Here is a 16,420-nt window from a genome sequence, read left to right as displayed (position 1 = left end):
TTATCTTCTAATACTACACTCCAATTGGTCACTTCTTTAGACAAGGGGTGTGGCTACCTTCAATTCAGGCCCTGACTCCTCCTACCTCTTTTGATTATTCGTATTTAAAGTCGGGTTTTGGTTCAGTGCCATTGAATGGACGTTGTGACACAAGTTTTTTTTCTTTTTTTTCTTGAGAGTTTGAGACTTGATTTCCAAGGTTTTAAAAGATGCCTTTTTTTCTTCTTCTTTTTTCCCCCCGTTCACAGAAAAAGTCACGCCAGGAGAGTAAAGGCGCTGGAAGTGGAGTCGAGATCCTGGTTAATAGACCCTATGAAAATGGACCCGGTGGGTGTGGACAGTATACGCACAAAATATATCATATAGGCAGCCACATGCCGGGTAAGTTTATGGGTTGAAATGGGTTTGGGTATGTAGAAACAGGAAGAAACTTTGAAACAAATGGTTGCAATTAATCCCCTGCTTTGACTCTTCTAGCTAGTCGTTACCTCCATTTCATTAACATAAAGTCTGTTCAAAGTATCTCTTTCGAGATCCGGCTTTAGGAATCACAAATGCTTTCGAGTTGGATAGCATCATGTTTGATCTCTAGAGTAAGGCAAAATATGTCACCAAAAACAGAACTAGTATTGTTCGATACAGGTGACAAACGCCTACAGTGGAATTACAACCTTCCAATACCGGTTTCGAACCTCTGGACATACAATCAGCGCCCATAGCTTAGTTGGTTTGGGTGTCCGCGTCCAGAGCTGGAGGCCTGGGTTCCAATCACCGTCGAGGCTGGAAGCTGGAAGAAATATAATTCAAAAAGTTCTTGTTTTGCTGCCTTTACGTGGAATTTTTGTTCCTACTACAGAAGTTTTTTTTGGGTACTACATTACCACTTTTACCCAAATTTCCATCAGATATTCTCAGGGATTAACATATAGTGCATTATATATATATAGATCCTGTGCAAGGTTATGACCATCTTCAGTCCTGTCCAACATGGAAATTCAGCCCCAATTCTAGTATGCAAATTAGTTTAAATTTGGTAAGTCATCTGAGCTGTAAGAGTCTGGTTGGTCTAGATAGGCCCTACGTGTTGATATATGACTTTTGCCTAAGAACGGATTTTTTTTTTCTTCAAAGATTTTCATTAAAGCAGTAGTGAAATTAAATATATTCGTCACACGACAACAGGTAAGGTATTATCCGTCATTTAACTTTAGGCAGTAATCGCCAGTGAATTTGATTCACTTTTTTTTGGCTGATTTAATTCTGGATCCTTCTTTACCATCCAGGGAAGAGAATTTGGAGGCTTAGTTAGGGTGAGTGATCACATTCGATATGCCAGCTGATAAGTGAGAAGCCTAGATTTCAGTCATGAGTGTTTAGTGTGAAAAACCTGAGATAGTGAGACCCTTGAACAGAGTTTTATAGCTAGCTGCCAAGCAAAAGTGGATCTGGGACTTTACTGTAGAAAGCATGACTGCGGGTTAACAAGGGAAAGGTAGGAGCCCCCCCCCCCTAATAAAAACCTAGTGGCTGGGGGACCGTGGTCTCCCCAATGATTTTTACAGTGATGACTTTTTATGCCAGTACACTGCTGCAGAAGTTGGAAAATTCAACATTGGTTAGACTCTTCCTCCTCCTCCTCCTCCCTCCTCACTCTCCCCTCCCCCACACTCTCCCCTCCTCCACACTATCCCCTCCCCCGCATTCTCAAACTGGAAAGTCATGATCACTTAAAACTACTAACCATGGAAATACACAATCTTGGTGAGAGGAAGGGGTTACAATGAACAAAAGCATTGGCTGCTAGCAAAAAAAAAAAATTGGAAATAATTGTTATATAATTTAAGCAAAACACAATTTTGCAGATCCTGAATGTATAGTGGTATACGGTTGCATGTCCTGTCAACTTTGCATACCGTTCGGTATGTCTAGCTGCACTAACATACACAGTGACTATATAGCTGCGGCCATTTTGGAAGTGAACATGTGACCAACGTCCCTTTTTTCTTAAATTTTCAATCAAAATCTACAGGCTCAGTGAAAACATAGATAGATCTATCAGTTTAGTATTCTTGTAGGCACTTTCACACAAAAAATTCTCTCACCCATTTATAGAAATTAAACATTAATCTTTTTAAATTATGCATGCATAAAGTGAAGGAAATTTTCCTTGGTTTCAGCATATTGACTCTAGAACATTAACAAGCATAAATCTCTAGGTCATTGTGGTGAAATCAGATCAAACCATGAACCTATGACATCACAATGATAGGAACTAATTAAACCACTGGATAATGTCAGAGAACTCTTCGTTACTGTTGCCCTCCAAAAGAACATGTGGTCGATGTCCTTAATATGGCAAAGATCCTTTTAGCTTTGCAGATAAACTCCCACATTATTAATCAGAAGTTAGAAATCAAGCCCTGGATATATCCCTGGTGCAGACAGAAAACCATTAAAGGTTTTTTTATCCTGGAAGCCATTGTGTCAGTCCAATGTCAATTGTAGACAGGCAGGAAATGCATCAAATAACCGACTTTCATAGAAAGCCACCTGTGAAAAGTGGAAACAAATTACTTATATTACAAATGATAAATTCCTACTTGAAAAGTCGGATATTTATTGTTTCTTGCCTGACTTACAACGATCGTTTATGATAGCTGAAATTTACTGACGGTTCTACTGTTCACAGATATGGTAAATTTACATTGCTCCCTCACTTACCTGTCTCCTCACAACTTATGCACACACTTGCTCCAACTTGTCCAGAGTGACCTGGTAACCTTTCAACATTGTGCTCCTCCAGTGCCTGGTTCATTCCAGACTACCCCCACTCATTCTACTGCCGAAAGTGTCTTTACTGAGGTTTTCCTTTTGTTTATAAAAAAAATCTTTAGAATTCCTGTTTTGGTAATCCATTGGAACATCATTCTTTCCATCAGAAAGATCATGGAAGGTTGTCCAATTAAATGAAGTCTTCCCCATCTAGTCCCCTCCCCTACCCATCTTCTTTGCCTCCCTCTCCCATTCCCTCCCCCTCCAATGCCCTCCATTCCCCTCCTTCCCTCATTAGAGCTTTCACCACCAAAAATGAATTGCATTTATAATCATTTTTTCTGGAAGCTTCAAATCTACAGTAAGCTTATTTCTTAAAAATTAAAGTCAATACAGATCAGTTTTCAAAGTAGAACTGTTCTAAACTGTGTTGCTTTTTGTTCATATTCTGAAATGGCGCCCTCAATATTGTCATCAACATTAGGTTTTCGTATAGGTGAAACATCACACTAATGATTTTTCAGTCTGGTTGACAAAGAAGTCATTTCATGAATTTACAGCAGCGACGACATGCCGTCCCCTGTCTCCACATAACTGCGGGCACTCTTATTTTACACGATCTCAAACTTAGTTGTTTGAGATCAAATTCTGATTGCATTGGTAACTCAATACCTCTTCCAAATTGTTAAAATGATTAGATTGGTTGATACTCCATCAATTTGGAGATACTGAAATAAGACAAAAAATAGTGGTAGGCATATGATCCACCCATAGGAGGCATTTTACTGGCCCAAAGCTGGACCTCCTGGGGTGTTTGGATGGGTCATCCTTTGTTCTTTTCAAGTTCATTTTGTTGAAACAATCAGAGTCATTGTGGTACAATTCAAATGTACGACCTGGTTGTGCGAGGATCAACCAGAAGAAATCCTTAAAAATTTGCCCTGAACTAGGTTATTTTACAAGGGATTGCATTCTATGTGAAACTGTAATGTCAGGTTTTCTATTGCTTGCTGATATCATCAATATCTCACTTGCAACTGGTATGAAGGAGACAGTGTGGATTGGGAGAGTGGGTAGGGGAGGACTAACTATCCTGTTTAACCCATCAATGCACTTGAATGGAGGGGCAGGGATTGGGGATTGGGTGGGTTGGGGTGGAAAGAATGAGGGTAGGAATATGGGAACATGAAAAACAGACAATTTTATAGCAATGTTAGGAAATTGGAACGATTTTACCAACAAAATAACAGCTTCAAGTTGACCAAAACATCATATATTTTAGTCTTTGGAAAGGAGGAGAGAAGGAGGGGGAGGGGGGAGTTATGAGCCCCTTGCCCTCCCTTCTTTAGTATGTACCGATGCAGACTGCAAGACATATATTCAATAGCAACGAGAAGTATTCTATAATAGCAACTTGTGGCGGCAACTTTCAGAAGTAAAGAATCAAAATGTTGTGATACATTTTGCAGCATCTTGTTCTTCTTTAGAAATATTTGTGCCATAGAAGTGAAGAAGGTTACTGACCTGTTTAAGAAAAAGCAATAATCAATGAAATGGTAAAATGAATTTCTAATTAATCAATTTCAACTTTCCTTCAGGTGATCCCTCTCGCAAGTTTAATATGCTAACTATGTAACTCGTCCTTATACTGTATATGTACAGTACTCTATCTTCTCAATTGGCTGTTTTCATAAATTTATATCTGTAACTCTATCCAATTAAAAGTCAGTCGATACTCTTTCATTACTGCAATTTAGATCATCCTTGCAAATGTGGATGAAAAAAAATACACCAAAAGAAAATAGAAAAAAAAACCCAGAAAAAAGGACGCAAGGTGGTATATAAATGCATGAGTTCTCACAGCAAGCAAAGTCCCATTAGGGACAGGTTTTTCGGTCTCTGTTTGATCTTGGCAGTTACATCGTTACTTTAATTTAATAACCATTCATAATTCCTCAAGTGCTTCAGTCTTTAAATTTGATTTGTTTCCAAAAATGGCGAGCGTTTGAGGCGACCATTTGGACGTTTTACATTTGTATATTTTCCCCTTCCCGCTACATGTGTCAAGTGAAATTCTCTTGCGGTAAAGACAGAATTCCGCATTTACATTTTAATTATTGAGCTTCCAAGTTGTGTGAGATTTTCGTCATTAGAAAATGATTAGTATATATATGTACCTATGGCGGCTGGCCAATAGATTTTATCTCGTCAAATGTTGCATCTTCCCTTATTTATTTATTTATTTATTTATTGGAGAAGGGAGCCCTCCTCAAGGTTTGTGAGAAAAGTTCAACATACATAGCTGGTACTGTAGGTCTGTAATTGTGATTTTGGTGCGTGATGGATATATAGTAAATCATCACTTAATTTTTGTTTTATTCCATTGTTTCTTTAATTTGTACACAAGTTGGGGATTTGTTTGTTATCAAAGTCTGTCTTGAAGATTGTAGAAATTTTGTTATTATGATTTTTTTTTACCATCAGTCCTTCACAATATAATATTCCAAAGAATTAATGGAAATGTCAACCAAGGTCAAAATGTGAAACTTTTAAAAAACATTATTTCGAAAAGGAAATCTTTGATGAAATTTATACGTGGTATGAAAATCCATCTGAGAGAGAGAGAGTATAAGAACCCTATCATTTTTGGTAGAGTCCAGAGGTCATTTGAGGTCATCATAGATCAAATTTTTGAAAACCATGTTAAGGTAACTCCAATTGTCTTTTCTGTTGTGTCTGCAAAATTTTAAGAGAAGGTGGGAGAGGGTGGGGTGGGGTGGGGCAAGCACATGGTGAGCAAGGAACCCACAAGGTGTTAATCTAGCACAGCGTGCATGGCCGCAATAGAGAAATAACATATCAGTTGTCTTATGTTGCCTCTCTCCCTCCCTCTTTTCAGGTTGGTTTAGAGCTATCCTACCAAAGACAGCGTTAATGGTCGAAGAGGAGTCATGGAACGCTTACCCGTACACCAGGACGAGGTACACCACGCCATTCATCGAGAAGTTCTCGCTGGACGTAGAGACCAAATATCTACCCGATGCTGGGCATCAGGAGAACGTATTTAACCTTTCACCGTCAGAGATGAAGAACAGGGTAATAGGTGAGAAAACTTGAATAAAAGTAACCTTCAAATTCTGAGCTTGGCAGGTAATTGCATGACCTCCAACCTTTCAAAATTTTTCAATTATTTCAGAAGATCTAGAGATATCTTTGGAAAATGTAAGTGTTTACAATTGGGTGGTCGATTTGAAAGGAAATGAAAGTGAGTGAGTATGGATAATAGGGAATTCCTGGGGTGGTTGTGGGAGTGGGGGGAGCATGAGTGTTTATTTGTGGGTAGAGGGATGGAGTGAGGGGGAGGGGATGGGAGGCGGGTAATGTGGAAGGAGGGACGATGCCAAACTGTTTCAATTTGTGGATACATCAACCTTTTTTAAGTTTTTTTTTTTGTGCAGAAAATGCCAAGCGTTAATTCTGTTTATCCCGTTTCGATTTTCGACCTCCAGATTTAATCGACATGGTCAACGACCCTGTCGCCAGCGGAGACTATTCGGAAGAGGAGGACCCCACTATATACGTATCGCAGAAGACGGAGAGGGGACCTCTCTCATCGGACTGGATTAAGACGGACTCGGATAATAATTTCATTCCACAAAACGGCTGCACCGATATCATGTGTGCTTACAAACTAATTCGGGTGGAGTTTCGATACTGGGGGATGCAAAACAGGATCGAGAAATTTATACACGATGTCGGTGAGTCACGTTTGTATATTTCTCGTATTAAAGCCACGAGAATTATCCACGGTCTGGGAAAGGGGCAAAGTTGGGGAAAATTCAGGAAAAAGTAAAAATCTCTTTTCTGGGGTCTTGAAAGTCCTTGTATGTTTGAAGTTTATTCTGGAAAAGTGAGGAAAATTCTTCTTGTCTTCTTGTTGTCGTTAGTATCGTAACTACTTGTGAAAAGGTTTTTCTCTCTTTATTTCGTGAAAAAGAACATATTTTCTTTTGGAGCAGTCCAGCATTGGATGCATATTCAATTGTGATTTGTCATTCTTCTCTCCTAGTCTTCATGCAATTTAATACATTAAGCATTGAGTCTAGTGCAGCAGTCTGCAACTGGCCAGAAAAGTTGTGGTCACAACCCATTGATTCACCCACCCCCTGCCCCCCTCAGTCAAATTTATTATTGCAATGCTACTGGAATATGTTTGAGCACTTATGTTTCCTTGCCACAAGTTCATAGATTTTGGCTTGAAGAATGCAATCCCAAGATTTTCTCACAGAGTCCAACTTTAATATTACTTGACTTTGACTTTAGATCAGTTAACCTCTTTTTCATTGTTTTAGATAATTTACTTCGTTACTCGCTTACCTGTCTCCCCACAACCTTAGCACCTCCTTCTACCGTGCCTAGAATGAACTGGTAACCTTTTAACACTGTATGCCCTCTATGACTGGACCCCCCCGGTCAATGCCCTTCTCATTCTACCATCCAAAGTGACAACATCGTGTGTTATATTGTCCAGATTTCCTACAGCGATTTTCGTATGGAATTGGAACCTATGTTCTTGGTCTTTTTCATAATTTGGATACTGAAGTATTTAGATAAGTTAAGTTCTATTCCACAGTTTATGATACTGTGATCGCTTGATCCATCAAAAATCCTTTGCAGCCCAAAGCATACGGTTTCGACCCATAGTTCATGGACCGTCAGTCCAGCATATATCTAGTCTGAATGTTACAGGTGGCCAGATTAGACTTAATAGTGTACGATGATAAATGTGCCAGCTAGGTGTTTAAATTTTTTGTGAGATCAAGTTTGCAGCATAAATCAATCTTTGGGGAAATGGTAAGGCTGGAGAATTCCAATTCTTTGGGGTTCATTGCCATTTGAACGTGCCCCCTCCCCCCTCCTCACAATTGAACGATGACAGGTGTATGTTTTTGTAAGATTTTATATCTTGTTTATATATGTTCTCTTTTGTGATCATGGGTGGAGGTTGCCACAGTTTTGTTTTTCTTATTAGTAAGGGCCCCCCAAAAATTGATCTGCGTATTCTGTTGACGTATCTTCAACTTGAAACTTTATGAGTATGCATGAGGTTTTCTCTTACAATTGTACATCAGAACAAAAATTGCTGGAGTACTTTGAACTAAATCATGTCCAAGTAATTTATGAATAATTAAAAGCATGTATGGTATTATAGAGCTGTGGTGAAACTTTTTGGCTATATGGAAAGACATGTTTGGGGTTTATTGCTCACTATAAATTACTGATAGGGGTTAGATGCTTTTGGTACCCCTCCTCTACCCCCATGTTACCTCTGTCGGCAAGTGAAGGATTCTTTACATGCATAGGCTATTTCAAGAGGGTACATTTAGAACAAGGAAAATAAAAATTCTGGCATTATTAACTGTTCAGCAATTATAAGTTTGGTTTTGAACTGGGCAAGTTGCGAGATTTTAATTTTTGCTGTACAGTAATAAATGTCAGAGGTTAAATGTCAGATAATTCATCATGATGAAATTCATATTTATATATCTTTGATAATTATATATATATATATATATATTACACACATATATGTCATAGAAGTCAGGATAGGCTTTGCATATATGTGCTTCCTTAATCAGCTTGTCAATATCCGAATAAATACAGTTCTTGAGAAAGACACACACACACGGTACCTGACCTTTTCCACCAACATAGAAGGAAAAAACCAAAGATAAAAAAAAGTGAGATAAGAAGAAACAACAAAACTATGCAGCCAAAATCAAAACATGGCTGCAGGAATTTGAGACAAGGAAATGCCAACAGATTTTTCCTTCCCCCCCCCCCTCCTTTGTTATTATTATTGTTGTTAGGAAAAGAGAATGAAAAGGGAGAGAGAAACATCCCTCGAGGAAACACTTACGTCTGATCTTAATCGTGTGAACGGGAGAAAACTAGTAAGTCATCTCTGAATGCAGAGAGACGCCTCGGCATAATAATGCCGGTTCTCTCTCTCTCCAAGTCCCACGCATAAGATACGAGAGGTTTCTTTTCATCCAGCGATGTTGTCTTTCAAGAAGAATTTTGAATTTCAAATGGTGACTTGAGATGCAGTAATTCACATAGGATTTCATCAGATGGGGTTTGGTTAAAGCGATGTGCAAGCAGAGGACAGAATTAATCTCGTGTCGGCCTGTCATGGGAGTGATAAAAGGGTCCGGCGATGCATGTAAAACAAACAAACAAACACAAGAGGAGAAAAAATAGGTCTTTTTCTCCCTTTTGATACTTAAAGCCTGTAGAGAAGGGAAAACAGTGGCACAGTACTGGGCAAGGGTGGAAAAAAATATAACACGCTGAATTCCAAATACTAGTTTGATAACGTTGCTGCAGATATAGATAGGAAAGTAAGATGTTGTCTTAGAGATCTTTGTCGGAATTGGTTGACATCAACGATACCATATTGCTGTAGCACGGCTAGTGGGAGGTGGTGGGCTGTGGGGTTGGCAAACTCTGATCTTATGAAAGCATGATCTACAAGCCAAAGATTCAGATGAACACGGAGCAGCAAGTGGGAGAAGGTGGATTGAAGGGTTAGGGAATTCTGAAATCTTGAAGACTGAACTACAGTCAAACTTTGGGATGAATGTATCAACAAGTGGGAGGTAGTGGGTTGTGGGATTGGGGAATTCTAACCTCTTGAAATAGATCTGCAAACGAACTGTGGGGAGAATGAAGCACCAAGTGGGAGGTATTGGGGTGTGAGGTTGGGGAATTTTGACCTCTTGAAAATTGATCTGCAAGCAAAAATTCAGATGAACAAAGCTCAGCAAGTGTAGTTGGTGGGTTGTAGGGTTGGGAAATTCTAACCTATTGAAAATTAATCTGCAAGCAAACATTTAAGTGACCATGGCAGCAACTGGGAGAAGGTGACCTCTTCAAGATGTGTAAGGGATTTTCCCCCTTTGGGTTTGACTGGAGACAGGAAAAAGAGCCTATTTACATATGGATCAGTCAAACTTTGGGACGAGTGTAGCACCAAGTGGGAGGTGGTGGGTTGTGGGATTGGGAATTTAGACCTCAGGAAAAATAGATCTACAGTATAAGCAAAACTTAAGATGAACATAGCAGCAAGTGGTAAGTGGTGGGTTGTAGAGAACAGTTTAGAGTTGCTCCTTTGGCCCTATGTATTCCAATACTAAAACAATTTTTGCTATTTTGGGACAAAGTCAGTTGCCCTTAAATTTGTTCTACCTGATAGACTACAAAAAGGTGAGAAAACAGTTTGCTGAAATGTGATGCGCTCCTGATTGTAGAAGTTCTACCTGTTCCCCTTCCACCAATTTTCTCCCTGTTGTCCCCCTCTCCACAAACACTCGCTTCCCCGCTCCTTCCACCCCACCTGTACAAGTAAAAAGAAAAGCCATGTCCCGCGGGCGCTGCTTATATTTGTACTTGTTCTTTAATCTGTTAACATTCTCAGGTGTTTATGAGCTAAAACTTAAACTCTGTGAGCAAGTACTTCCCTTAAAAAGCAACAATTTGTTGGAGAGGCCTCTTTTCAAGAAGGCTCATTAAAGGCTTTTGTATGTCACCATTAGCAACGTTCTTTGTTTTACTGATTAAAGGCATACAAGGTCTTCCAGCATCTCAACGTGGCATTTGTTTCCAGCCGCTATAAATCAGCCGTAAGAGAGATTGACCGATGCCAACGCCATCGTCTCTCATGCCTCGACATATCTCGAAAAAAAAGAGTTCCCTCGATTTGACAGGTGGAACGATGCTTCCAAATTGAAACCTGTTTGTGCAAAAATCATTGATATACTTGGCAATGACGGTTAATTCATTGGCAAACCGTCAGCCATAACATGCGCCTTCTGCCGAGAGAGATAGATATATAGAGATCTCCGCTTGCATCTTTGGTGCGACCAAAGCTTCATTGTAACGTCACTGACGGTCATATGCAGGGACGGTAAATTAAACTGCATAACATGCGCTGCATAAACTCAGCACTTGACTACGGAAAGGAATCTTTAATAATATTGCTCTCCCAAAACAGCCGAAGACAGCTCGAACCGGGATTCTGTCGGGGAGAGAAAGAAAGTATAAAAGAGGCATGTCGTCATCGAATGGATGATGCATTTTAAAATTTTTGTTGCAGCAGTTTTTCTGTGAGAAGATGTTTTCTGTAATTGGAGGATTTTGTCAAAGCAATTTGAAGATGGATGTCTTTGAGCTCGATCTGTACTCTGCGTCGAAAATTGTGTAAGAATTGAAAGTTTAGAAGTTTTTTGGGCGTTCGGGATGCGTAACACTTTCTTGTTAAAAATTGAAGGAATGTTAAATATACTATTTTTATCAGGAGCGGAAGAATGACTCTCTCTGTTAAAGTAAGTGAGGTGTCACAATAGTTTTGTGTGTGTGAGTGGATTGAAATTATGCCAGTGTTTGGAATTCATCAAATACAAGTTTAGGCTATTTTGCTGTTGATAATTCTATGTCAGGCACTTATTGGTCTATATATACACAAGTTCTCATTTCCCACATAAAAAAAAGCTAGGCTCAGCATTTGGCCCTATTTGATTTCAAATAGTAAAGATACATTTAGGAGTGATAGTAGATTTGTCAGGTTAGGATACATCATCCTTTATGTTAGCTATCCTATGGTAAGCTTCATTTGGAGCCTGTTTTGAATATATGCATTTTTGTCAGGATAGGCTATTATTGTATATTGTATGTATGTATATGTGAATGCGTGTATGTGTGCGTATGTTTGTATGTGTGTATGTATACATAAAGAATGTATGTATACATAAACGTGTGTATGTATACATAAAGAATGTGCCATAAAGAATGTGCCATGTGTATGTATACATGTAGAATGAATGAAACATACAGTGATATCATTGATATGAGATAAAAGATAAAATGGGCCCATATGTAGTTCAGTGAAAACAAGAGGAATTGACACAGAGCAAAAGTATGAAGGTGGGTGGGTCTGGTAAATATATGATATCAGGTATTTATGAAGATGCAGTAATTCAAATGTGTGCTATATACAGTAGTTAAAGGGACAACAGATGTAGGTACTAGACTACAGTGTAGTATTGATACAGTAACTGTTTGACAGATTGATTATAGTAAAATATGGTATCAATCAACTTTAAACCTTTATGAAGATGTACTAAAATGTGTGCTACAGTTGAATGAAAACAGAAGGTGTCGATACAGTGAAGACTATACTGTATGAAAGATCGGTAAATATTGATACCGAGAGTTTTTTGAAGATAATATAAAATGCATGCTATAGTTGAACGAAATGACAGATGGTTATGACATATTGCAAGTAATTGAAGATCAGTAACTAAATAATGGTTGTAGGTATTATATGTCTGCTTCTAAATACATATATGAATGTTAAAGACATAATGAACGTTTACAAAAATAATTGCTATCAGGGATGTCTACTCAGACCGGAAGAGTTTATGTGCGTTATAGATTAAACAACAAAAGGTTTCTTGACACGGTGCAACTTTATATGAAAGATCATTACATATATCATAGTACAGTACCATGCAGCAACAGTATAGTTAAGTTGACAACAGGTGTTGAAACAACTGACCAGTGCAAGTTATGAAAAAATATATAGTAAATAACTAAGGATATCAGGTCTTTATGACAATATAATGTATAACCTGTATTATATTACCATGACGACAGGAGGTGTCGACACATTACAAAGAAAGATATGATGATATTACTATGAAAGATCGGTGTGTATACATATGCATATGGGTGTATGTATGTATGTATATTATATATTATATATTTATTACATCTGCGTGAATACACCGTATACCATTTCATGTATATACACATATAAATATATATCTCTATATATATATATATATATATATATCTATATCTATATATATATATATATATATATATATATATATATATATATATATATATATATAGGTGTATTCATGCAGATGTAATAAATGTATGCCATAAAAGCATGGAAACTAGAAGACATAATGGCAGAGTAAAGATATGTAGGCAATATTTTTGATAGTTTTCATGCTGGTACATAGTGTGTACTATTTTGTAGTATAATGACAACAGAAGGTTGAACATTGACAAAATTGGCAAAAGTGCTATGAAATGATTGAATAAATAAATAAAGATATCAAATTATTCGTGCAGATTAAATAATAAAACAACAGGTGTTGAAACAGTGTAAGTTAGGAAAGATTGGAAACAAATAATGATATCAGGTAGTTATGACGATATGTATAATGAATATCACATTACTATGACAACAGGAGGTAGGTGTTGACACAGCTAGTGCAAAAACTACGAAAAATCGGTAAGGGAAAAAAAAAGGTGATAAAGATATTGGGTTATTCATGCAGATGTAATTCATGTCTCCAATGAAGTATTAGGAAACTAGAAGATTAAGATGACATAGCAATATGAATAGACGATAGATGACGGTCTTTATGCAGATACGTAAATTGTGTCCTTCGGTACAACGATAGAAGAAGGTGTCAACAAAAAGTGCAAACTTTGAAAAATCGATAAAAAAAAGAATAAATAACGATATCAAGTAATATCCATGCACATGTCATAAAATGTCCGCTACATAGTACAGAGGTTTTTATAAGTTCTCGGTGACCTGCTGTGTAAAATATGAGCCAAGTAATAATTAATCCATAGTCTGGATTCAATATCTGTTACGTTCTAAACAATCTTCTTCCGTTACCATTGTGTCGTGAATAATCACGATCGGGATGCAGTCTTTTGTCAAACTTTTGGCCTATTCACGGAGATCGTGCGAATGGAAGTTCAGACAATTTTTACATTTTATGTCTGTATTCCGAAACGGAATTCCCAATACGTAACAACATGCTGTTGAAAGTTAATTTTGATTTTCTAAATTGCTTTTCAAGATAATTATAATCAATATTTTACTTTTGATTGCAGTCTCACCTATCTGTTTTTCATGTGGAGTTTTTCAATATGGCTGACTTATATGTAGGTCTAAATAGGTCAAAGAATAAGTCAAAATTAATACCGAGATTTGTATAATTTTTGCAGACCATGTGAACCCAAGTTTATAGTGATCATACTATGATTTAAAAAATAAATTTGGTGACGCGATATGGTTTTGTACAGAGTTAGAGTGAAAGTAAAAGATCAATAAAAAAAATGGAATTATTGTGGATTCATAAAAGCATATCTTATGAAGACAGCAAATTTTAAAATTTTTATCAATAATTTACTTCACAAAATTTGTGTTACTGTAAATGCTACCTGAATTCCTATAAATTAATAATGATGGACGGTGCATTACACAGACCGTTGTCTGAATTATCCAGACCTAATGTGGAATCTCACTAACGTCAACAAACCTTGCAGCTGGGGCCTAGGTCAAATTTGGTTGCAATTTTGTAGTACTAGTGTATATGGTACATGATTGTTAAGCCCAATTTATCTGAACCCGGTTTCTCATGCCTTAGACACGATAGATCTGCTGTATGAAAATCTGCAGGGATCGTTATTTCAAGGTCCAGCCATGCCTAATTACCCCCTCCCCACCACCCCCCACACTTCTCCAATCCGGGCTTCGCTGAGCTGGATCCATGCATCAAGCTCGTAGGTTTTTTCGCTATTGGTAGGACATTGACCAATCAACATCTTTTAGAATGTTCTTTCAAAATTTAATATAATTTTTTTTTTTAATATGAACTGCCACAACTTAGCTCGCTAGTTGACTATACGGTTGGAAGTACCTTCTGTGATGCTTTTGGTATATTTTAATTCCATTGATCCTGCTGTTTTTTCTCTTCAGTCGATTGCATAAATTTCTCTCCCAAATTTTTAAGTAAGTGTGAATAATAGATAATGTTATACAATCGATTATGTAAAGTCTCTGAACATTGTAATGATTGACTATTAAGCTCTGACGAATACAGCGGAATATTGTGTTCGTTAGCATGAATCCATCGTAATTAGTTTCTTATCTGCAAAAGTCTTTAGACTGACAATTACGACAGGCTTGTTATCTTTAAATATGAAAGAGAGCGAGAGAGAGAGAGAGAATATAGAACTTTATGCCTGGTCTCTCATCATTGGTTAGAAGTCCACTCGACAGAGTTTGATGGATTCTTCTTGGTTAATATTTTGAGTCTTTAGACTGACAATTACGACAGGCTTGTTATCTTTAAATATGAAAGAGAGCGAGAGAGAGAGAGAGAATATAGAACTTTATGCCTGGTCTCTCATCATTGGTTAGAAGTCCACTCGACAGAGTTTGATGGATTCTTCTTGGTTAATATTTTGATTGGGTCTCGCTTCAGGTGCGATAGACGACAATAATATGGCTTAACAATGTCTGGAAAACTGGCAGTGATGAAAAAAATTGCAGATGACCGACTTTGTATGATGTCAAAGAAATTTGTTGATGCCGACTTTTAATCTGATGTGTTATACACAATAGGTAATCATGAAGGTGGTGTCTGAAGCATATGTGTTACCTTTGTTTCATTGGATTCTTCTCCCAACTATCTTCCCATTACTTATGCACTCTTTCATCTATGGGTTTTTTTTGGACCGGAGTTGGCAAATTGCCATGCATTTGGCTGATCAATGTTACTTCCATATTTGTTCCGATGCAATGTTGTGTTGTAGATCTATATATATATATATGTATATATAAGAGTGTGGTAGGTAGATCTGTCAAGATATATAGTTTTGATAATAAATTTTTTGTAAATTATAGCCCAAACCCTGGAAGGTTTTTGAGTTTTTATTAGTAGCTGTACGTGGGATATTTCTTTGTAACTACAGTAATCCTCTGTAACTTCTTAAGCATATTACTCATAAATACAAAGCTGGCTGCTAAATTTGCAAATTCTGGCATATATGCCAGGATTAATCTAAGAATCTGCCATCTTTGAAAAAGATATATGTACATACAACATGCTCAAAATAGCATGAATAATTTATGAAGTTGGATAATTTACTACTTCAGTTTTACCAAGTATTGACAATAATCAAGTATAGGAAATGTTAACAAAAACTATTATTTAGACACATATATCAGTTCAGGAAGTATATATGTTTGCAAAACTAGAAGAATATATGGTTAAATTTACTCGTATTTGGAGACGGTACAATTATGATCTTGTCAGATATGTTAGCGGATATATAGGACTTTCTGTCTCTCTTTCCAGTTGTGTTACAAAGCAAAGTTACAATTACCATGGTAACGTCAGAGTCACCGCGAGAGCTAGATAATTAGGACCTGAAATTAAATCATGTAATCTTGTTGTATTATATAGTCAAAAATGTGACAGCAGTTAGATAACTTACATAAAGTTGTGACGTAAAAATTGCCGCCCCGTAATTCGTTGTGGGATTCGACGTTGGCTGTCACTGCTTACGAAATCTTTTATTTGAATAATTCTGCGAGACTCGTATTCAATTTGTGTCAGTCGTTATGATGAGCGAAACACGATATGTGTTCTTTGTCCATGTATGCACACTGTGGCTCGAGGCAGAGGCGAGAGGTACTCCCTTTTTCCTTTTTTTTTTACCTCTTCTGAATGATTGGGGACTTCCTTTTTTTGTTAGAGCATCCCAA

At 37.4% G+C, this 16,420-nt stretch overlaps 1 protein-coding gene across 4 annotated transcripts in view; it reads left to right on the top strand.

Annotated features, from left to right (window-relative positions):
- LOC139981688 (membrane-associated phosphatidylinositol transfer protein 2-like) overlaps positions 1-16,420 on the top strand; it is a 104,583-nt gene that overhangs the window by 43,077 nt on the left and 45,086 nt on the right. For 2 of the 4 annotated variants that reach the window (XM_071994286.1, XM_071994285.1), the window contains exons 4-6: positions 249-381; positions 5,672-5,875; positions 6,282-6,530. In XM_071994286.1, coding sequence (XP_071850387.1) covers positions 249-381; positions 5,672-5,875; positions 6,282-6,530 — 586 coding nt within the window. Of the gene's footprint in view, positions 1-248; positions 382-5,671; positions 5,876-6,281; positions 6,531-10,777; positions 11,160-16,420 lie in introns of those variants that run through there. The other 2 variants (XM_071994287.1, XM_071994288.1) reach the window with 2 other exon arrangements.

This window comes from Apostichopus japonicus, chromosome 15 (assembly GCF_037975245.1).
Source record: "Apostichopus japonicus isolate 1M-3 chromosome 15, ASM3797524v1, whole genome shotgun sequence".
Lineage (NCBI taxonomy): Eukaryota > Metazoa > Echinodermata > Holothuroidea > Aspidochirotida > Stichopodidae > Apostichopus > Apostichopus japonicus.
Note: the sequence above shows the minus strand (reverse complement) of the source record. Positions and strands in the feature narration are given on the sequence as shown.